The 23225-nt window shown below is 47.3% G+C and overlaps 1 protein-coding gene across 4 annotated transcripts in view; it reads left to right on the top strand.

The window, feature by feature from the left end:
• LOC119969087 (cilia- and flagella-associated protein 47-like) overlaps positions 1–23225 on the top strand; it is an 868530-nt gene that overhangs the window by 61529 nt on the left and 783776 nt on the right. For all 4 annotated transcript variants that reach the window (XM_038802287.1, XM_038802288.1, XM_038802285.1 and 1 more), the window contains exon 6: positions 8089–8258. In XM_038802287.1, the coding sequence (XP_038658215.1) occupies positions 8089–8258 (170 nt within the window). The remainder of the gene's footprint in view (positions 1–8088; positions 8259–23225) is intronic.

The raw sequence follows: 23225 nt of genomic DNA, 5'->3' as shown, positions 1-23225 counted from the left end.
CCATCCCACCTCCCTGGCTCAAATCTGTGGTTCCCCCGAATCGGCATTTCCTTTGACCCTGCCCGCAACCCGAAGCGTTGGCGAAGCTGCCTCCAAATTCTCAATGAAGCTATTATTACTGGACTCCCTGAGTATTTCCCCGGGGCTATCGGGAGCGGTGCTTGTATAGAATTGTATAGAACATACAGTGCAGAAAGAGGCCGTTCGGCCCATCGAGTCTGCACCGACCCACTTAAGTCCTCACTTCCCCCCTATCCGCGTAACATAATAACCCCTCCGAACCTTTTTTTTTGGTCACTAATGGCAATTTATCATGGCCAATCCACCTAACCTGCACGTCTTTGGACTGTGGGAGGAAACCGGAGCACTCGGAGGAAACCCACGGAGACACGGGGAGAATGTGCGGACTCCGCACAGACAGTGACCCAGCGGGGAATCGAACCTGGGACCCTGGCGCTGTGAAGCCACAGTGCTATCCACTTGTACTACCGTGCTGCCCCATAAAGTTAAATGTAAGAGTTCAGGAGAGAAAGCACGTAGACATAGAATTTACAGTGCAGAAGGAGGCCATTCGGCCCATAAATTTTGCACCGACCCTTGGAAAGAACACCCCACACCTCCACCCTATCATCATAATCCAGTAACCCCACCTAACCTTTTTGGACACTAAGGGCAATTTAGCATGGCCAGTCCACCTAACCTGCACATCTTTGGACTATTCCTCAATTACATTTTCAATTTTGTCACAGAACCCTTGGTCCCCCAAAAGTTCCACATCTAATTTCCAACCGGCCTCTGCGCTACCCCCTTCTCCAGTACCATATCCACCCAATGCGGAGCATGATCTGACACTGTAATTGGCGAGTACTCGGACCCCACCCATTTCCACCATTAGCCCAGCCAGCGCCTTCGCCCCCCCCCAAACAATTTCTTCTTGAATCTCACATCGTCCCGATTGGGACGTGAACAGCGCCACTAATCTCCCCTCCAGCGCCCCGTCACATATATAACCCCCTGATCTGCCACCACCTTCTTCATCTGGAAGCGTACTCTTTTGCTGACCATTACCGCTACCTCTCGAGCCCTTCCGTCAAATCCAGAGTGAAACACCTGACTAACCCAGCCCTTTTTAAGCCCCACCTGGTCCTTCACCCTTCCTGCAGCGTTGCCACATCGGCTTTCAAACTTTTAAGATGCGCAAGCACCCTTGACCTATTGACCGGACCTCCTAACCCTCTCACGTTCCATGTGACTATCCTAACTGGGGGTCTCTCACCCCCCCCCCACCCTTCTTATCCACCATCTTCATACCACCGGGCCCTGCCCCATGAGCCTGACCCGCCCCTGTCCATTGTTAACATCGAACCCCTTCCCCCCTCCCAAAACCCCCCCTACATTACCTCTCGAAAAAACATTTCTCAGCATCAATTCCCCACCCCGCCCCGCTCGCCTCGTAGGCCAATCGAAACCTGATAACAAAGCTCCAATATCCTCAGCCCTCCTCTCACCTCACCTCCATTCACGAGCTGACTTTCGTTAGCTCGTGCGAGTGGCTCCCCCCACCCACCCAGTCCCAGAGAAAGAAAAAACAAAAAGAACAATCCAACCCATACCATTCACTAAAATAAGATATAACCGTTGCTATACAGAATGCCAATCAATCCAACCAATATTTTGAACTCTGTAACAATGTGAAGAGAAGTAAATTACAACACACATCAGTAAAAAGAAAGTTATTGCATTGACACATTTTTCAGCTCCCCAATCACAATCCAGTCTCTCTTCCAGCTCTGCTCCTCACGTCTATCCCACGATCTCACGTCTAGCCCTCACGAATACCTCAGCCGCCTCCACTGTCTCGAAATAAAAGTCTTTGGCATCATACGTCACCCTCAGCTTCGCCAGTTATACCATACCAAATCGCACCCCCTTTTTGTACAGTGCCGCCTTCACTCGCCCGAACGCTGCTCGCCTTTTTGCCAACTCCACCGTCATGTCCGGGTAGATCCGAACTCCAGCACCATCCCACTGCACCTCGCGCTTCTGCTTCAGCCAGCTGAACACCTTCTCCTTCATGCAGTACTTATAGAAGCAGGTAATTACTGCTCTTGGCGGCTCATTCACTTTGGGCTTCGGCCTTAATGACCGATGAGCTCGGTCCAGCTTGTACCGGGAAAGTTTCTCACCCTCCCCCATCAGCTCTGCCAACTTCTTAGCGAAGTACTCTGTTGGCCTTGGGCCCTCTGTCCCTTTGGGCAAGCCATATTTCTCAGATTGTGCAGCCTCGAGCAGTTCGCCAAGTCCTCGAGCATTGCTCGGAGTCCTCCGTTGACCACCACCACCACCCTCCGCAGCTCGTCCCCCATCGAGGTGAACTGGTTGCCTCCTCCACTTCCTTCACCTTCTCACCCTGCTCTCTCACCTCAGCCGATGTCTTTGCCATCGCTACCCTTACTGGGGTGATTGCCTCCTCCACCAGTGACTTCAGTGCAACCGCCATCTCATTCCTCAAAGCCTCCATGTGCCTCGCAAAGTGCTTTTCCAGCTCCACCACCATCACCTCGGTCATCTTTTCCACCATAGGTACTGCAGCCCCATCATGCGGCCCGGCATCCACCATCTTGTCAGCACTTTTGCTGGTCCTTTCATTCCAAGCCCACCCTTACCCACCCACATGAACCTCAAAATGATTCCATTAACCTTCCTAAAAATGGATTTTAGCACAAAGACCGGGAGGTTCTTAAAAGCAAACAAAACTTCGGGGACACATCAGCTTTCCCGTCTGGACCTAACCAGCAAACGGCAATGGCAACATATCCCACCTGTTAAAGTCCGACTTCATTCCCTCCATCAACTGCGCCAAATTCAACTTTGTTCTCCCCCCCCCCCCCCCCCCCCCCCCCCCCCAACGCGCTTAATTCCCTTCCAACCAGTTGAGAAACTGAGCGCCATTGCCGAGGGTTCAGTTGCCAGGGCAAAGAGCAGCGGGGAGAGCAGACATTCCTGCCTTGTCCCCCAGTGCAGCCGAAAGTTCTCAGAGCTGACTCTGTTTGTCCAAACACTTGTTTTAGGCGCCTTATACAACAGCCGAATCCAGTCCATGAATCCCTGCCCAAACCGCCCCAGCACCTCGAATAAGTTTAATACCCGATTGAAAGTTTTCCCTGCAATCATTTTCACTTCTCGGCCTCCGATGGCATCATAATGATATCCAATAACCTCTGGACATTTGTCGACATCTGCAGCCCCTTCACAAATCTTGTTGTGTTCTCACCTATCATCCCTGGCATACAATCCTCTAACTGCTCGCCAACAGCTTTGCATCCACATTCGACAGCGAAATTTGTCGGTATGACCCACACTGTTCCGGATCCTTGTTTTTGTTTAAAATGAGCAATATTTAAGCCTGAGACAAATGTGGGGAGGAGGGGGGTGGGGGGTGGGGGGGGGTGGGGGGGGTGGGGGGGGGGGTGTGGGTAGCAATCCTGTAACATGACTCATTTTAACAGGGGCCCTAGCTCCGACCTAGACCTTTTGTAGAGCTCGGCTGGGAACCCCACCGGACCTGGGGGCTTCCCTGCCTGCACGACCCCACGCAATCTATTCCCTCTCTCCAATCGAGGCCTCCAGTTCCTGCACCTTTGCCTTCGCCACCTTTGGGAACTCTCCAGCCCATCTAAAAATCACCTCATACCCTTATCCCCCACCAGAAGCTCCAAGCAATACAATGATAAAATGCCTCCAACACCCCATTCACCCCTTATGGCTCCGTTTCTACTGTACCCCCACCATCTCTCATCCTCCCAATTACTTTTGCCACCCCCTGCTTCCTCAACTGATGCACAAGCATCCTGCTGGCTTTTTCCCCATATTTATATATTGCTCCCCTGGCCCTGTGCAGATGCCCCAGTGCCTTTCCTGAGGACATGAGTCTAAACTCCATCTGAGCTTCTGTCTCTCCTTCAACAGCGCCTCCTCAGGTACCGCTGAGTACCTCTGGTAAATCCTCAGAATGGCCTCCACCAACCTCAACCTCTCAGCTATCTCTACCCTCTCCATATTCGCCCGCATTGAGATAAACTCCCCCCTTAGCACCTCCGACAGCGCCTTCCACAACATGGAGGCAGAAACCACCCCCTTCTCATTCTGCTTCACGTAGTTCCAAATAGCCACCCATATCTTTTCACAGACCTCCTTATCCACCAATAGCACCACATCCACCCGCCACTGCAGCCGTTGGGACTCCCCTTTACCACCCGCAAATCCACCCAATGCGGCGTGTGGTCAGACACCATGATTGCTGAGTGCTCCGATCCAGCCAGCCCCACCAGAAGCACCGTTCAGGACAAAGAAGTCAACCCGGGAGTGCATCAGGTTGCTGTGCGAGAAGTGCGAAAATTCCTTTGCCCTCGGCCTCTCAAACTGCCATGCATCTGCCCATCCCAAGCGTTCCATAAGCCCCAACAGCTCCTTTGCCATGGCCGGCACCTTCAGTGACCTGGAACATGACCGGTCAAGCCTGGGGACTGGCTCCGTATTGAAATCTCCCCCCACTTCCCCATAATCAGCCAGTGCGTGTCCGGAATCTTTGCCAAGACCCACCTCAAAAACTTCACGTTTTCCCAATTTGTGGCATATGCATTCACCTGCACCGAGGGCACTCCCTCCAACCTCCCACTCGCCATCACAAATCTATACGCTCCACCTCAAAAGCCATCTTCTTATTGATCAGCGCTGCCACCCTCCCCTCATCTTCGAATGGAATACCTGCTCCACCCAGCCATTCCTCAACTTCGTTTGGCCCCTCACCATCAAATGCATCTCCAGAAGAAATACCACATCTACCTTCATACACCTTAAATATGTGTAAATCTGAGACCTCTTAATTGGCCCATTCAACACCTGAATGGTCCACGTAATCAACTGGGATGGGGGGGGGGGGGGGCGATCAGCCATATCCCCTCTTTTACTTGCTCCCTCGGGTCCATGCCTCGCTCACTCTCCAAGATGTCCGCCGCCATCTTTCCTTAACCAACTGCGCCACACCAACTGCGCCCAGGTCAGCCTCCCCCCCCCCCCCCCCCCCAACCCTCCATAAACAATGAACAAAAAAACAATCAACCCCATCCCCCCACACCCTCCACAGATCATTCCCCCACTTCACTCCTGTTAACTAGTGTGGTAGTCACCACTGATTGTATAATAGTTATTATTAGAGGTAATACGGTAAGGCTCCTGTACTACAGGTACGGGGGTAGATCCTTGCCTGCTGGCTCCGCCCAGTAGGCGGAGTATAAATGTGTATGCACACCGAGCTGCTCCCATTCTGGTAGCAGCTGCAGGAGGCCACACATCTCTGCTTAATAAAGCCTCGATTACCCTCTATTCTTGTCTCGTCGTAAATGATAGTGCATCAACGAGCCTACCTGCTAGTATGGTGGCCCCACTCAAGGTAACCACCCCTCACCTGCAATTCCCCCAAAACAGTTGAACACACTTGCCCAATCCACACCCGCACATAGTTAATACACTAATCCGCCCGGCGTACACACCCGTATTCCCCATACTGGCATCTCCAAAGTTCAGTGTCCTCACAAGCCTCCCAGTCCCTGGTCTTTCATAAAATGACTCTCCTGCATGACCCACAGACGAGCAGGATACAGCATCCTGAACTTCACTCCTTTCTTGTAGAGGGCCGCCTTGACCCTGTTGAACCCAGCACGCCACTCGGCCAACTCCGCACCCAAGTCCTGGCAGATACGCATCAAGCTTGCTTCCCAGGTACATTCTCTTATCTCCTTTGCTCACCGCAGAATCTTCTCTTTGTCATGAAAACAATGCAACTACACCGCCCCCACCTTCGGCCTCCTCCTCAACGCCCTGTGCACTAAATGCAGCTTGGGAGGACAGCCTTCACCAGCTTCTCAAACATCTTCGCCACATATGTTTTGGCCTGCAACCAGCCTATTTTTTTTTCCTCAGTTAACCTTGTAATATCTTGTGCATGTTATACATGCAGATATCAAAGTGTCAGTTTTTTTAAAAAGAAAAAAAATCATAATTACCTCTTTCAGCATCCATGTTCGTGTCTGTCATATAGGAAGAGGCACTGAGGGGAAAAGTTAGTTTGTACCCATGATTGAACATGCAGGGGTTGCAGCAAACAATCTCAGTGCCTCAGTAGATAAGCCTAAGGTGCACTGAATATTGGGCTGCAGTCTCATTCTCACCATTGGGACTGGATTGCTCTGGATCTTCAAGCACAATTCACTGGAAATCGGCTGAACCGGTCCAAAATATTTGACAAAGTTCAAGTGCAAGCTGTGTCTACTGCAAATTCAGTTTCTGCAGTTTTTGGTCTGGCTTCAAAAACATTGTGCTGGAAGGTTTATTGTTTTGCCCACAAAACTGGCCATTCTCCCAGATGGAGTTAATTATCATGCTGAGTTTCTGCTGATAGTGCCCATTTGTGGCCCTTCGCGGAGGCTCATGATGTTAAACTGTTTTTAGGTGCAAGGGCATAAATAGGCACCTTTTAAAAGATTTTACATATTGCAATTTACTAAGAAACAGAGCAGTGTGGAAAGGTTAAATTAGTAAAAGGTTTTTTTTTAAAACTAATTTTCAGTTACTTAAAATCACAGGTGTTGGTCTGGATACATATAGGAAATGTTTTATCGTTTTTACTGATAAACCCTGTCTCAGCTGTATTGATAAATTGCACCAGGTTAGTGCCCTTAAATCTATCAAATATTTTTAATACAAGGGAAAGGAATAAACAAGTAGATCCTGAAAACTCTGCCGTATTTCATGGAAGGTTTTGCATGTGTAAGTATGCAAATTAGGTTGAGTGAGACATCACTTCACTTGAGCAAATTTGAGCACAATGTGTAGCCAGTTTGTCTACTGTAGTCAAATCAGAAACTCTACAATGTTTTTTGTGAACTATCTGGAATGTACATTTAAAACTTCATTATGAGTGTTGTTAATCAAATACTTTAGTTCTGAGAAATATGTGTAAAAATGATTTCTGATTAATGTCAAAGTTCGTGCATAGAACAGTACAGCACAGAACAGGCCCTTCGGCCCTCGATGTTGTGCCGAGCCATGATCACCCTACTCAAACCCACGTATCCACCCTATACCCGTAACCCAACAAACCCCCCCCCCCTTACTTTTTAGGACACTACGGGCAATTTAGCATGGCCAATCCACCTAACCCGCACATCTTTGGACTGTGGGAGGAAACCGGAGCACCCGGAGGAAACCCACACACACGGGGGGAGGACGTGCAGACTCCGCACAGACAGTGACCCAGCCGGGAATTGAACCTGGGACCCTGGAGCTGTGAAGCATTTATGCTAACCACCATGCTACCGTGCAGTTCATGAATTTCCTGAAATGGTGCATGTCCAACATCGTGTCACATCATATTTACACATTGACGTGGTCTGGTGTAAAATTCCGTGAAGGAATTCCTGATCTGAGCTGGAACATTTGAGTGCAATGCAGATTTTGATCTTGCTACCACCTGTTTATGTGGCAATAAGACCAAATGCTTTGCAGGGGCAGGTGTAGGCATGTGGGTGGGTGGCAGTGTTAGAGAACAGTGTTGTTCTTCCGGAATTTCTGCTTTGAGTGAATAAAGAAGTGGAGTGAGGTTTGTTGATAAGTTAATTTAGATAAGATATTATTAGGCGGCACGGCGGCGCAGTGGTTACCCTGATGCCTATGGCGTTGAGGATCCGGGTTCGATCTCGGCCCTGGGTCACTGTCCATGTGGAGTTTGCACATTCTCCCTGTGTCTGCGAGGGTCTCACCCCCACAACCCAAAAGATGTGAAGGCTAGGTGGTTCGGCCATGCTAAATTGCCCCTTAATTGGCAAAAAAAATAATTGGGTACTCTAAATTTCAAAAAACACGAAAAGATAGCAAAGTTAATTTGTTGATCAACAACAACCATATAAAAAGTTATTTGTCCCTGCTAATTGGCAAGTTGCTGATGCTTTATTTTTGTTGTAAATCAAAGGTTATTGGTAAAATATGCTTTCTTTAATTTTATTTTTAAACTAATTATCTTTGATTTAGGGTACAGAATTATCCTTGAGTACCGATGCAGTTTTGGCAAATAGAGAGGCAGACGATCCCAAGCCAACTGCTTATGCATCTGCTCTGATTGCATGTCAACCTTGCCAAGGGATTCTAAATCCATATAGTGAAACCATTGTTACTCTGTGCTTCAACCCAAAGGAGATTTGGTAAGGCAAATGGCTCTAAGGATTCTGAAATTAATTACTATAAGTATGTTTTTATATTCAATCATTACAATGGATCAATCTACTGTCTCAATGAGAGAATACAAATTATAATGCTAGAAAATAAACTCTCAATTATTCCAACTGTCATATCAAAGTAACGTATTGTCTCTCTGGAGTATTGTCTCTCTTGATATGAGAATTAATAACATTGAAACAGGATGTGACCAATGCACCATGCTGATCATCTCTCCTGCAATGTAAGAAGTGCCAGATTGTTATTTATTATAATTTTTGAGGAACAGAATAAAATGCTTGGGGAGTAACCATTTGATTTATTGAGTTGCTCCCCTTGTATTTCAACTCACTCGGTTGAGTAACTAATGTCTTGAACTCCTTGAACATTGTTGATTCTATTACCTTATTTGGTGAATTATTCCAAACATTTATCTTCCTTTGAGTAAAGAGATGTTTTAAATTCATGTTTCACTAAATTACATCCTCTTGTTTCATTAGCTTGATTGATCTTAAAGTTATTAAATATGTCGCTGTGTTGGTCAGTAAGTAGAGAACACCTTTTTTTCCTCCCCGTTTTTATTATGCATCTCACCTGGTGAATTAGCAGAATATAAAACCAGCTGATGTAATAAAGGGCAATAGGAACATCAGGGAAATCAGCCAACCTGGGCAATGAGAATAGCAACCAGATCCAGGAAGTGAGTGATCAATCTTGTCACCATAATAGAGATATAGAGCAGGAGGAATCGACTGCTGGTGGTCAAGGGCCAGTGACTCAGGATGATTGTGGTGCATATTTCATGGGGGAATGTGTAGGAACCACCGGGAGTCTTGTGATGCAGCAAGACGTCCAGTGACTTTATTAGACTTGCCATAGTAAGCTATCAGCTCACCCTGACCCTCGTTGCAGTTTCTGTGGGCCGTTTTTTATTCATTGCCTTTACAGTGCCAGATGAGGCAGAGATGAAAGTTGGATATGACAGAGATGTTTGGATGGACTTCAAAAATCAACTGTGAACTCCTGGGCTTGTGAAGACCTATTCTGAAAAGAAGAATGCTTGGACAAAGATTATGCTTTTTTGGAGCCATTGATATCTGTATTGGAGAGCCTGAGATAGTTAATGGGGTTCATGGCAGAGTCTGATGACATCCTCTGCACCAACATTCAATGAGGATTCTTCAATGGTCACAGAGGAGTCTGGTTCATGAACATACAGAAAAATAATTTATTGTTTTAAGCAACTATATACACATAACATTCAGTTCCCAACCAAGACTATTCTAGCTCGCTCCTCTCTGGTCCGGCTTTTATGTTAGATTCCATTACTCTATTGATATGGGCCCTGCCTCTCATCGCAGAAGCTCATATTCCACGAGGCTTAAGGGGAGGCTAATTGGCCTGTCTCCATAGTTCTTGTGCGGGTTACGATAATAATAATAATCTTTATTGTCACAGGTTGTACATTAACACTGCAATGAAGTTACTGTATAAACAGAGTCAGTACGGTATACTACTATCCCCACCAAGATAGAGGCCTCCAGCCTGGTCTGTGCATCTAAAGTGGGAGCTGTGATCACCACACATCAAGTGTCAGGGAAACATTTGAAGAGAATGAAGGAAAATAGGTTCCAAGATCTACAGATGACACATTTTGGGATCTGCAAGTTTTAAAAATTTGTTTGTGAGATGTAGGCGTCGCTGTCAAGGCCAGCATTTGTTGCCCATCCTTAAATACCCTTGAGAAGTGGGTGGAGTCTTCTTCAATTGCTGCAGCCATGTGGTATAGGTATACCCAAGTGTTGTTTGGGTCAGAGATCCATGGTTTTGATCCAGCAATAATAAAGAAATGCCAATATATTTCCAAGTCAGGATAATGTGCTGCAATGTATCTTATATGAAATGAAAATCGCATATTGTCACAAGTCGGCTTCAATTAAGTTACTGTGAAAAGCTCCTAGTCGCCACATTCCGGCGCCTGTTCGGGGAGGCTGGTACGGGAATTGAACTCGTGCTGCTGGCCTGCCTTGGTCTGCTTTAAAAGCCAGCTATTTAGCCAGGTGTGCTAAACCGGAAGGTACACATGGGGCCGCTGTGCACCCATGGTGGAGAGTGTGAATGTTGATGGTGAAGCATGGACTGGCAGTCAAGTGGGCTGCTTTGCCCTGGATGATGTCAAGGATCTTGAGTGTTGTTGGAGCTGCACTCATCCTGTCAAATGAGAATCGCACTCCTGACTTGTGCCTTGTACATAGTGGACAGACTTTGGGCATCAGATGGTGAGTTATTTGCCTCAGAGTTCCCAGCCTCTGACCTGCTTTTGTAGCCACTGTATTAATGTGGAAGTTCCAGTTCAGTTTCTAGTCAATGGTAACCCCCAGGATACTGCTAGTGGGAGATTCAGCGATGGTATTGCTATTTTTATGTCAAGGGGAGATGGTTAAATTCTCTCTTGGTAGAAATGCCCATTGCCTGGCATTTGTGTATCATAAATTATTATTTTTGAGCCAACTATAAAGGTAGTACCACTCATTAGCTGCATGCCTCTGTTGGGATGGAGGTCAGCTTCTCCCCGGGGCAAATGGTATTGTCGCAATTGCCAGGGCCCACAACCACCGTTCCTTACAAGATCACCTCCATCCGTACCCACAAAACCTCCATCTCCCTACTCCAGCCCCATATCTTCTCAGCATTCACCGCCCAATAATAGTGTGACAGGTTCCGAAGAGGCAAACCTCCCTGACTGCCACCCCCTTGGAGCACCGCCTTCCTTATCCTGGTTACCTTCCCTGTCCACACAAACGGTGAGACCAGCCTGACCACCCCTCAAAAGAATGACTTTGTATTACGGGCCAGGGTTTAGAGAACCCCAAAGTGTATCATGGAATTCACCTGACCATAACATTTAATAGATTTTGGTTATGGGGAGCACAAGGGCCTACTTTACAGGTGTGGTGCAACAGAGAGCTAAAGTATGTTTGAACAAAAACAATGTTTATTCTATGAATCCAGTTAACATTTTTGAACAGACAGTAAATATCTTAGCAACTATCAACTAAAATACTTCCCACAAAGAATACAGTACTCTATAAGTAACCTTTAATCTTTCCTTGCAACATCTATAAGACAAATACCCTCTTTAACACAGAGATCAGATTTAAATACTCTACTGAGAGCAGTTATTACTTTTAAATTAGCAAGACATTCCTTTCAGCAGAAAGAAATCTGAATTACACCTGGTTTTGCTGGATGCAGTTCCCAATCTGCGAAATGAAACCAAACACACAGACACACACCAGCTTTTGTTCAAAGCTAAAGTAAAAGCAGACAGACAGCCCAGCTCCACCGGCATTCTGACATCATTGCAGCTACTTGATAAACAACATTTCTTAAAGGTACACCTTCTATAGCTATTTGATAAACACCCATTTCTTAAAGGTATTCTCACATGACACTTTGGCAAAAAAATCGGGAGACATTAGAACAGAAATAAGAAACTTGGCAGAATGTTCTTTTTTACTGCCTGCACCTGGCCTCCTGCGACAAGGGGAGACTATCCCATCACTCCAAGTTTTCCTTCACCCTCCCCACCTGGCTCGTGAAATTAAGTTTGCAAAGCCACACCCAGTCTTGTGCCACCTGCATCCCCAAATACCTAAAATGAGTTGCTGCTACCTGAAATGGCAACCCTTCCACTCCCATCCCTGCCCCTGGAGAAGACACTACAAAATATTCGCTCTTCCCCAAATTTAACTTGTACCCCAAAAACACCCCAAATTTCCTGAGCAGCACCTTTATGTCCCTCACTGAGGAGCTTGGGTGCGAGATGCACAGGAGCAGATTGTCCGCATACAAAGATACCCTATATTCCACCCCCTTCGCTATCCCCTTCCACATGTCCTAGCCCCTCAGTGCAATGGCCAAGGGCTCAACCGCCAGCCTGAACAGAAAGGGGGACATGAGGCATCCCTGCCTCGTTCCCCAAAGTAGTGCGAACTGTTTTGAATTCATATCGTTTGTCCGCACACATGCTGTCAGATCCTTGAACTAACAATTTCACCCATGCCACAAACTTGGGTCCAATCCCAAACCTCTCCAGCACTGCAAACAAATAAGTCCACGTCACACTTGGGGCAGTACGGTGGCACAATGGTTAGCACTGCTGCCTCACAGCGCCAGGGACCCAGGTTCAATTCCAGCCTTGGGTGACTGTCGTGTGTAATTTGTACGTTCTCCCCGTGTCTGTGTAGATTTCCTGCAGGTGCTCAGGTTTCCTCCCACAGTCCAAAAATGTACAGGTTAGGTGGATTGGTCATGCTAAATTGGCCTTTAGTGTTTAAAAGGGTAGGTGGGGTTCCGGGGATAGGGTGGGGGCATAAGCCTAGCAGGGTGCTCTTTCGGACAGTCAGTGCAGACTTCATGGGCTAAATGGCATCCTTCTGCGCTCTAGGGATTCTATGATTCTATCAAACGCCTTCTCCGCATCCACCATCACCACCATCTCCAGCTTCCCTCTGCCGGAGAAAGCACAACATTCTGTAGCCGCCGCATGTTCGACGGCTGCTACCTGCCCTTGACGAAACCCAGCGGATCATTACCCAGCACCTTTAGGCGACACTCCTCCAACCTCACCGCCAACATCTTCGTCAATATCTTGGCGACCACGTTCAGTAGAGAATGGGCCTGTACGATCCACACTCCACCAGATCCTTCTCTTTTTTGTGTAATACTGAGATGGATGCCTGCCTCATTGTTTCTGGCAACACTTCCCTTACCACCACGTCCTCAAATTTTCTACTATCTGTGGTGCCAACGTATCCTTGAGTTTTTAAAATAAAATTCCACTGGGAACCCATCCGGAACTGGTGCCTTGTCTGAATGCATCTTCTCAATCGCTGCCAGCACTTCCTCTACCCCTGTTGGTTCCTCCAATCCGGTGTTATCCTCCTCTCCCGTCTCTCGACACTCCAGTTGTTCCAAATCTCCCTCATCTCCAACTCATCCTCCGGCGGCTCCAACTTTTACAAGCCCCCATAAAACTCATCAAGCACCTTATTCACCTGCTCTGGCACCACCACCAGCCCATCTATTCCATCCCTAATCCGCACAATCTGCCTCGTTTCTGCCTGCTGGCGAAGCTGACCTGCCAGCTGTCTGTTGGCCTTCTCACCATGCTCATAGACCATTCCCTCGCTCGTCTCAACTGCTAAACCACCCTCCCATGGACAGAAAATCAATCTTTGCCTGCAACTCTTTCCTCCTCACCAACAGTCCTGGCTCTGGGTCCTCTGCATCCCTTCCAGTTACCTCCAAAATCTCCTCCATCAACAGCTGCTGTTCCTCCCACGCCTCCTTATCCACCTTTGTCTTGAATGAAATGGCCTCACCTCGTGCTACCGCCTTCAACGCCTCCCAAACCACCAACGATGAGACCTCACCATTTGGGTTCAACTCCACATAATCCTCAACCACCTTAATGCAAAAATTTGTGTCTGCCAACAGACTCTCATTCAACCTCCACGCTGGCCTCCGAGCTGGACTCTTCTCCAAAACCACATCCACCCAGTGTGGAGCAAGGTCCGATATCACGATCTCCGAGTACTCTGCCTTCTTTACCCCAGCTAGCAGCACCTTCCTCACCACAAAAAAAATGATCCTTGAGTACACCTTATGCACTGGCACAAAAAATGAATACTCCCTATCCCGCGGATGTAAAAACCTCCAGAGATATGCATGATAAATCTGAAGAACCAAACCATTGTGATGTCTTGCTGCTGTTATACCAAAGCATTCTATCATTCACAAATTAACTGCTTCAAGATACCATTGAGTTTAATCCTGGCAGTTACATTGGGATTCTGTCCTCTGCTACAGAAATGGAAGTTACTGGAGGTTGCATTTATGGCACTTAAAAAAAAATTCTATCATGGGATGTGGGTGTCACTGGCAAAGCCAGCATTTGTGCCTATCCCTAATTGCCCTTGTACTGAATGGCTTTTGAGGCTATCTTAGGGGGCAGTTAAGACAAAACCACATTGCTGTCGATCCAGAGTCACATGCAGGAAAGTGTAGCAGATTTCCTTCTGTATTAAGGACATTAATGAACCAAATGGATTTTTACACCAATCAATAATCAATTCACTGAGACTATATTCCAGATTCATTCACTGAATTTAAATTTCACCAGCTGTATATGTTGCAATTTTTTTTTTTAAGAAAATATTTTATTAAAGCATTTGTAATTTTCATAATTTAACATGTTGACATTACTAAAACAACCGCGCGGGTCGACGCACAAAATACCCCTAAAATAACAACAAACAATGAACCACGTACCCCACTTCTCCTGCCCTATCCCCAATTACCTCCTGTTTTCCTTACCCTCCCCCCCCCTTCTTCCCTCCCCCCCCCCCCTTACTGCTGATGTTCAGTTTTTGTTAAAAAAAATTGAAACGGCTGCCAACTCCGGGTGAATCCCTGTATTAATCCTCTCAGAGTGAACTTGATTTTCTCCAGACTGAGTAACTCTACCATATTGCTGACCCGCACTCCTGATTTCAGGGGCTCTGAGTCCCTCCATCTCAGCAAGATCTGTCTCCCAGCCACCAGGGAGGAGAAGGCCAGGATATCAGCCTCCCTACCCCCACTTTGCCCCCGGATCCTCTGACACCCCAAATATTGCCAATTCTGGACTTGGAGTTACCCTACCTTCCAGGACGTCTGACATAATATCTGCAAATCCCTGCCAGAATTCCCTCAGTTTCGGACATGCCCAAAATATATGAACATGGTTGGCCGGGCTACCCCCTCACTGTCCACATTTGTTCTCCACCTTCTCGAAGAACCTACTCATCCGGGCTACCGTTATGTGGGCCCTGTGGACCACCTTGAACTGAATCAAACTGAGTCTACACAGGATAAGGATGCATTTACCCTTTTCAAGGCTTTATCCCACAGTTCAGTTTCCAGCTTCCCTCCCAGCTTCTCTTCCCACTTCCTCTTCACCTCTCTGATAGGGGCCCCTTCCCACTCCAACAATTCCCTGTATATCTCCGAAACCTTCCCACCTCCAACCCCTGTTTTTGACAGGACTTTATCTTGTTGTCCCCACAGGGGGAGGCGAGGAAAGCTTGGGATCTGTCTCCGTACAAAGTCCCGCACTTGAAGGTACCGAAACCCGTTCCCAGCCGGCAAATCAAACTCCTCCTCTAATGTCTCCAAGGTCGGAATGTCCTCCTGGATCCCCAAACCTCTGAATTCCTGCCCGCTGCCATATCTTAAAGCCCCCATCCAGCCACCCCCCCAGGCAAACCGATGATTGTCACAGATGCCCACACTGACACCCCCTCCAGTCTCATATGCTGCCTCCATTGCCCCCACACCCTTAGGGCTGCCACCACCACAGGATTTGTAGAGTACCGAGCTAGCGAGAAAGGCAGGGGCACCGTCAGTAAAGCCTTCAGACTCATACCTTTGCAGGATGCTGCCTCCATCTGCTCCCAGACCAACCCCTCCCCCACTACGCACTTCCTGACTATCGATATGTTGGCCGCCTAGTAATAGTTAATAAAGCTTGGGAAAGCCAAACCCTCTTCCCTGCATGTCCGTTCCAGGAGTGTCCTCCTTACTCTCGGGGTTTTACCCGACCATATAAACCCCGATATTGACAAATTCATACTTCTGAAAAAAGCCTTTGGGACAAAAATCGGGAGACATTGAAAAAAGAAAAGCAGTCTCGGAAGGACCGTCATTTTGTAATGTTGGGAAATGTACCCCTGACCCCAGAGCATTATTCTGGCCTCTGGATTAATAGCCCAGTGTCATTACCACTATGCCAATACCTACCCACATACCTGTGACATTATAAACAAATCCCGAAAGATGTGCTTTGGATAATTTGGACATTCTGAATTCTCCTTCAGTGTACCCGAACAGGCGCCAGAGTGTGGCGACTGGGGGATTTCCACAGTAACATCATTGCAGTGTTAATGCAAGCCTACTTGTGACAATAATAAATAATATATATTTTTAAAAATCCCAGTTCACTATCTGTCTAAAGGAATCTGAAAATCTAGTGCCTGCAAAGTCTGTAATGGGACTCATCCAATTACAATTGCTTTTTTTTTTTGCTGCTCTGTATCTGGAGGCTGGCATGTCTGTTCCCTCTAGACATATCCAGTTCACATCCCTTGACCATTGGCTTCATTTCTCTTGTTAAGGAAGGTGGAGATGTTTCTTTTTAAGATGCAGATGAGAGTGGGACTTCCGGTGGCGTGTGCGAGCGGGGTGGCCGCATTAATAAGAGCTCCCGCCGGTGGCTACGATTTGCGGCGCTTTTGGGGATTTCCCCGATACATTGATCACCCCCCGACTATCGTCGGCCTTTGGGGCCGTCACAGGCAGCCAGCGGGGCCGGCTTAAAGACCGGCAAAGAACCCCGTGCGGGCGGCGGGGGTTGAGGCGCTGGGCCCAACGTGGCGCGGGGGTCGGAGCAGCGGTGGCGGAGCCAAAAGGAGGCCGAGGCGGCAGGCCCGAGGCCAGGACACTATGTAGGTGGGATGTCCCACATTGGATGGCTCCCACCTCGGATTAAATAAGAAGGCTGAAGTCCAACCCCAGGGGAGCTCTGGGGGAATGTAGGGGAGAAGTGAAAGAAGTTTTAAAGAAGTTTGGTGAAGGGTTTTTTTCTCTCCCCTTTTTCCCTTTTTTTTGTGTGAAAGAAGAAAACTGTTTTTTTCCCAAAAAAAATCAGATTGATAAAGGACAGGAGGGTGAAAGGGGGAAGAAATGAAAGGAAAAACAATAAACCGCTAAAGGCAGCGTCGAAGAAAGGAGGAAATGTGGATTAGCCGCTGAATGAGAGGACGAGCAAAAGTGCTGACACGATGGCGGAAGCCGAACCGCATGGTGGGGCCGCAGTACTTACAGTGGAGAAGATGACCGAGATGATGGCGGTGGAGCTGGAAAAACAGTTTGCGAGGCACATTGAAGCCTTGAGGAAGGAGACGGCGGTCGCACTGAAATCATTGGTGGATGACATCGCCCCGGTGAGGGTGGCTGTGGCAAAGTCATCGGCCGAGGTGAGAGAGCAGGGCGAGAAGGTGAAGGAAGTGGAGGACGCCGTGTCACAGCACAGCGACCAGGTCACCTCGATGGGGGACGAGCTGCGGAGTGTGGTGGAGGTCAACAGAGGACTCCAAGCAAAGCCCGAGGACTTGGAGAACTGCTCAGGTGGCACAATTTGAGAACTGTGGGCCTGCCCGAAGGGACAGAGGGCCCAAGGCCAACACAATACTTCGCTAAGAAGTTGGCGGAGCTGATGGGGGAGGGGGAGAACCCCTCCCGGTACAAACTAGACCGAGCTCATCGGTCATTAAGGCCGCAGCCCAAAGTGAACAAGTCGCCAAGAGCAGTAATTATCTGCTTCCATAAGTTCTGCATGAAGGAGAAGGATTAAGCTGGTTGAAGCAGAAGTTTGAGGTGCAGTGGGATGGTACTGCAGTTCGGATCTACCAGGAATTGATGGTTGAGTTGGCAAAAAGACGAGCGGCTGAAGTTAAAAACTCACCACTATTCTTAGAAGTCCCCATATACCAAAAAGGGCCGACATTCTAAATGGTGAACAGGGATTCTCACTCCCTGACTCCGATGCAGGCTTCGGTGGGTGCTATTCAGGTCAAACTATATTTGTAAGTTATCCCCTGGTATAACCCATACCTTCACTGAAAATTTCATCTACTTACCACTTAGTAGCATCGATCCTGGGTCCCGCATTGCTAAGTAAGTAAAGTAGACTTGGGAATAACCACTATTTCAGGTTAAATTAAGTTATTTTATTATTATATTTTTTCTTTTAAAAGCTGCAATCACTTTCTTTACAGAAAGGTAAAAATATCTTGCTTCTGGATCCTTATGGTTGGTTGAAGGGACCTTCAGGCCCACCTTGACAATCAATCTTCTTTAAAGTCTGGTCTTCTTTAGATGTATTCGCTGGTTAGCTCGGTTGCTGTGTCTTGTTGATCCCATGTACTGAGCTATGAGGGCTGACTCTGCTGGCTATCTCTGAGCTGACTCTGCCTCCTGTTTAAATTCTAGTCTTCCTTAGATGTATTAGCTGTTTTAGCTCGGCCGCTTGTCTTATCTTTCCCATGACCGAGCTGACTAAGCTGAATATGCTTGCTTCTCTTGTTCCTTCTCTCCTTCTCCCTGAGTTCTGGTTCTGGTTCTGGTAATTCCTGATCTGGTCTCTGGGTTTATATTCTCTTTCTAACAGTGAAGTTTTTATTACCTTATTGTAAAGTAACTATTATTTAATTTTGATTGTAAAAAGTGTCTTTGATCTAAACATTCTAATACAACTAAATATTCATTTTGGGCATAACCTCAGCCCTCAGATCTGATTACATTGTCTCCTTTGTGATGTTCAAAGTTCCTTTGTGATATTCAAAAATGCTTTGATTTCAAGAGGTGTTACTTTTAATTCCTGTCATTTCTATAGTTTTATTTTCCAATTGTGTCCCCACTCATAACTTTGACTTTGATTTTGACCTTAAATTATGTTTCTCATAGACAGGTTGTCTCCAATTTTCTTTAATTTACCTGATATTAGCAAAATTTCACACCTAGAATTGTAACCAAATTCAACTGAACCTCATCCTTTCCTTTCCAGCTGTTTACTAAGAGAGTTAATTTCAATGAAGATGTGAAACATTGCTTTTAACTGTATGCTAAAAATTCACTTGGTTATAACTTGAAAGACCTGCCTGTTTTAAACATTCGTCACTTAATTCAACTGAAACCTTCATCCATCCTTTTCCAGATGCTTACTAAGATAGTTACTTTCAATGAAGATGTGAGCCATTGTTTTTAGCTTAATACAAGAATCCTGTGTGTTTGCTAAGCCCTGCTTGAGAGAAAGAATCTGCATTTTATAATCCTGCTCTTTGGAGCTGCAATTAACCTGTTGTGGGATATTTCCCTGTATCCTCTCATGTTTCTCTCAGACCAGATATTGCCAGACTTCCATGTTTCAAATGACACATCTTTCCATATTTTCAATAACACGGCTTTCGGGCAAGTGAAGGCGGCATTGTACAAGAAGGGGGTAGGATTTGGTATGGTGTACCCGGCGAAGCTGAGGGTAACGTATAACGCCAAAGACTTTTATTTTGAGACAGCAGGGGCAGCTGAGGCATTTGTGAGGGCAGAAGGCTTGGGACAGACGTGAGGAGCGGAGCTGGAAGAGAGACTGTGGACTTTGTTTGGGCAGCTGGAAAATGTATAAATGCTATAACTTTCTTTTTAGTGATGTGTATTGTAATTTACTTCTCTTTGCATTGTTACAGAGTTCAAGTTAATGGTTGGGTTGATTGGCGTTCTGTGTTGCGATGGTTAAATCTTATGTTGGTGAATCGTATGGGTTGGATTGTTGGTTTTGTTTTTTCTTTCTCTGGGACTGGGTGGAAGGGGACGATATATCTTGGCGGGGGGAGCCACCCGCGCTAGCTAACTAAAGTCAGCTAGTGAACGGAGGTGAGGTGAGAGGAGGGCTGTGGACGTTGGAGACTGGATAGCAGGCTTCAATAGGCCTACAAGGCGAGCGAGAGGGTGGCGGGGGGGGGGGAGAGATTGATGCTGGGAGATGTTTTTTTAAGGGGAAATGTAGGGGCAGTTCTTGGGAGGGGGAGAAAGGGGTTTGATGTTAACAATGGACAGGGGTGGGTCAGGCTTTGGGGCAGGGCCCGGTGGTATGCCGATGGTGGATGAGAAGGGTTGGGGGGGATGAGAGGGTGCTATATCTTTTCGTCCGACGTCATTTCGTCCAACGACACTTCGTCCACGTCTTTTGGTCCAACGTCTTTTTGTCCGCCCGTCTTTTGGTCCAACGTCACTTCGTCCAATTATCCAATTACAAATAGTTTAATTTAGTTTTTCAATGTTACTGCTCAAGGATCCTCTCCACCTATTTCGCCTCTTGAGGTTGACTGCATTTGTGCTGCTTGATCTCCAGACATTATTAAGATAAGCTGCAGGATATTCACCCATGTATGCTCCAGCGTGATGAGAGCCATTGTATCTGATGGAATATTTGATCATTTCAGACCTGTAATGCCAGAACCCACTGCCAACCAGAGGTTTTAATCACTCGACGAAAATCGAGTTTAAATCTGCTTCTTTCAGAACTGCACTCATTGTCTAAATCCAATTAGACTCCCACTTATATCTGTGTCTGTCGGAATTGTAGAATATCAAATCATCTTGTCCTCTCCCCATTATTCTCTCTCGGGTACAGTTCTGGAAATCTAACTTTTAGGGAATTTCGGGAATTTACAATTTATATCAATTTTAAGTAATTTCGGGATATTCTACAATATATCCGAAGAGCTTTAAACCTGAAAAAGACGAGGCATCAGATAAACAAAGAATGGAGACATTTCGAGAATGTGGGGCATACATTGCAGGTATTATTAACTTTTAGGGAATTTCGGGAATTTACAATTTACATCAATTTTAAGTAATTTCGGGAATTTTAAGTAATTAGTAAACTTATAGATTTTTTAACTGCATTTTTAGATTTTTTAACTTTTTAACTGCATTTTTCAACTTGCATTTTACTTGCATTTTATCAATTACTTGCATTTTAGCAATTAAATTCACTTGCTGTATTGTACTTGCATTTTATCAATTAAATGGTTTTATACGGAGTTAATTTGTAATTGGATAATTGGACGAAGTGACGTTGGACCAAAAGACGGGCGGACAAAAAGACGTTGGACCAAAAGACGTGGACGAAGTGTCGTTGGACGAAGTGACGTCGGACGAAAAGACGCGACACGGATGAGAGACCCTCAGTTAGGATAATCATGTGGAACGTGAGAGGGTTAGGAGGTCCAGTCAAGGGTGCTTGCGCATCTTAAAAGTCTGAAAGCTGATGTCGCAATGCTGTAGGAAGGGTGAAGGACCAGGTGAGACTTAAAAAAGGGCTGGGTGAGTCAAGTGTTTCACTCTGTATCTGAAGGAAGGGCTCGAGGGGTAACAGTGCTGGTCAGAAAAAGGGTACACTTCCAGATGGAGAGGGTGGTGGCAGATCAGGGGGGTAGATATGTGACAGGGGCGCTGGAGGGGAGTTTAGTGGCACTGTTAACTGTATACGGTCCCAATTGGAACGATGTGGGATTCACAAAGAAGGTGTTTGGGGCCATCCCCGACTTGGACACACATGAACTGATAGTGGGCCGGGGACTGGAACTTGGTGCAGGAGCCAAGGTTGGACAGATCACGGCCGTGCTCGCTGGTCCCATCGGGGGGGGGGGGGGGGGGGGGGGGGGAGGGGGGGGTGGGGGGGAGGGGGGGGTGGGGGGGGGGGAGGGGGGGGGGGTGGGGGTGGCGAAGGCGCTGGCTGAGCTAATGGTGGAAATGGGAGAGGTGGACCCTTGGAGGTTCCTGCACCCAAGGGAATGGGAGAACTCGTTTTTCTCAGCAGTCCATAAGGTATACTCGCAGATCCACTTCTTTGTGATGGGGAAGGCTTTGCTGACTGGGGTTAAGGGGTCGGAATACTCGGCAATTGCAGTGTCAGATCATGCTCCGCATTGGGTGGATATGGTACTGGAGAAGGGGGTAGCGCAGAGGCCGGGGTGGAAACTGGATGTGGGGCTTTTGGGAAACCAAGTGTTCTGTGAGAAAATTGAAAAGGTAATTAAGGAATATGTAGGTTTCAACTGTACAGGTAAGGTGTCGAAGGCAGTTGTCTGGGAGTCTCTAAAGGTGGTGGTTTTGTTTAAGGCCAGGGCGGACAAAGAGGAGAGGTTGGAGTGGAAGAGGGTAATAGATGAGATGTTGGAGGTAGATAGGAGTGATGCAGAAGATGGGGACCCAGCGAAGCTGGAAAAGAGGAAGGAACTACAGGCGAGCTTTGACCGTCTGTCCACCAGGAAGGTGGTGCGCCAACTGAGACGAGCAAGGGATGCAGTTTATGAACATGGAGATAAGTATGTTAGCAGGTCAGCTCTGGAGGGAAGCAGCGGCAAGGGAAATTCTTCAGGTGAGGGATAGGACAGGGAAGTTGGTGGTGGCTCCGGAGCTGATTAACAAGGTTTTTGAGGAGTTCTATGAGAGATTGTATATGTCAGAGCCACCCGGGTAGACCGTGAGATGCAGGAATTTCTAGATGGGTTGGAGTACCCAAGGCTAGGGGAGGGGGACAGGGCTACATTAGAAGGGGCAATAGTGGAGCAGGAGATAAAGGATGCGATTGGGAGGATGCAGTTGGGGAAGGTGGCAGGGCCGGATGGGTTTCCGGTGGAATATTATAAAAAATTTAAGGATAAGCTGGCACCCCTGATGGTGGGGATGTTTGAAGAGGCGAGAGGGAAGGGGGTGTTGCCACAAACCTTGGGGCAGGCATCGATTTCACTGTTGCTAAAAAAAGATAAGGATCCGACGGAGTGTGGGTCCTTTAGGCCCATATCACTTCTGAATGTGGACGCAAAAGTATTTGCGAAGGTACTTGCGGGTAGGCTGGAGGAGTGCCTACCGAAGGTGATAGGTGAGGATCAGACGGGGTTTGTGAGAGGGTGGCAGCTTTTTTTGAACATTAGGTGGGTTTTGAACGTAGTTATGGCACAGGCGGAAGGGAAGGAAGCAGAGGTGGTTGTGGCATTGGACGCTGAGAAGGCGTTCGACCGGGTTAGAATGGGGGTACTTGATGGCAGTTCTGGAGCGGTTTGGGAATGAGCTACTATATAAGGAGCCGAGGGCGAGTGTCCGCACAAACAACATCAACTCGAGATATTTTTCTCTCCACCGTGGGATGAGGAAGGGATGTCCTATGTCCCCCCGTTGGCCATCGCATTAAGAAGTTCGGGAGCATGGAAAGGAATAGTGCGGGGGGGGGGGGGGGGGGGGGGGGGGGGGGGAAATAGAGCATAGGGTGTCCTTATATGCCGACGACT

The sequence above is a fragment of the Scyliorhinus canicula genome, chromosome 7 (assembly GCF_902713615.1).
Source record: "Scyliorhinus canicula chromosome 7, sScyCan1.1, whole genome shotgun sequence".
Taxonomy (NCBI): domain Eukaryota; kingdom Metazoa; phylum Chordata; class Chondrichthyes; order Carcharhiniformes; family Scyliorhinidae; genus Scyliorhinus; species Scyliorhinus canicula.
Note: the sequence above shows the minus strand (reverse complement) of the source record. Positions and strands in the feature narration are given on the sequence as shown.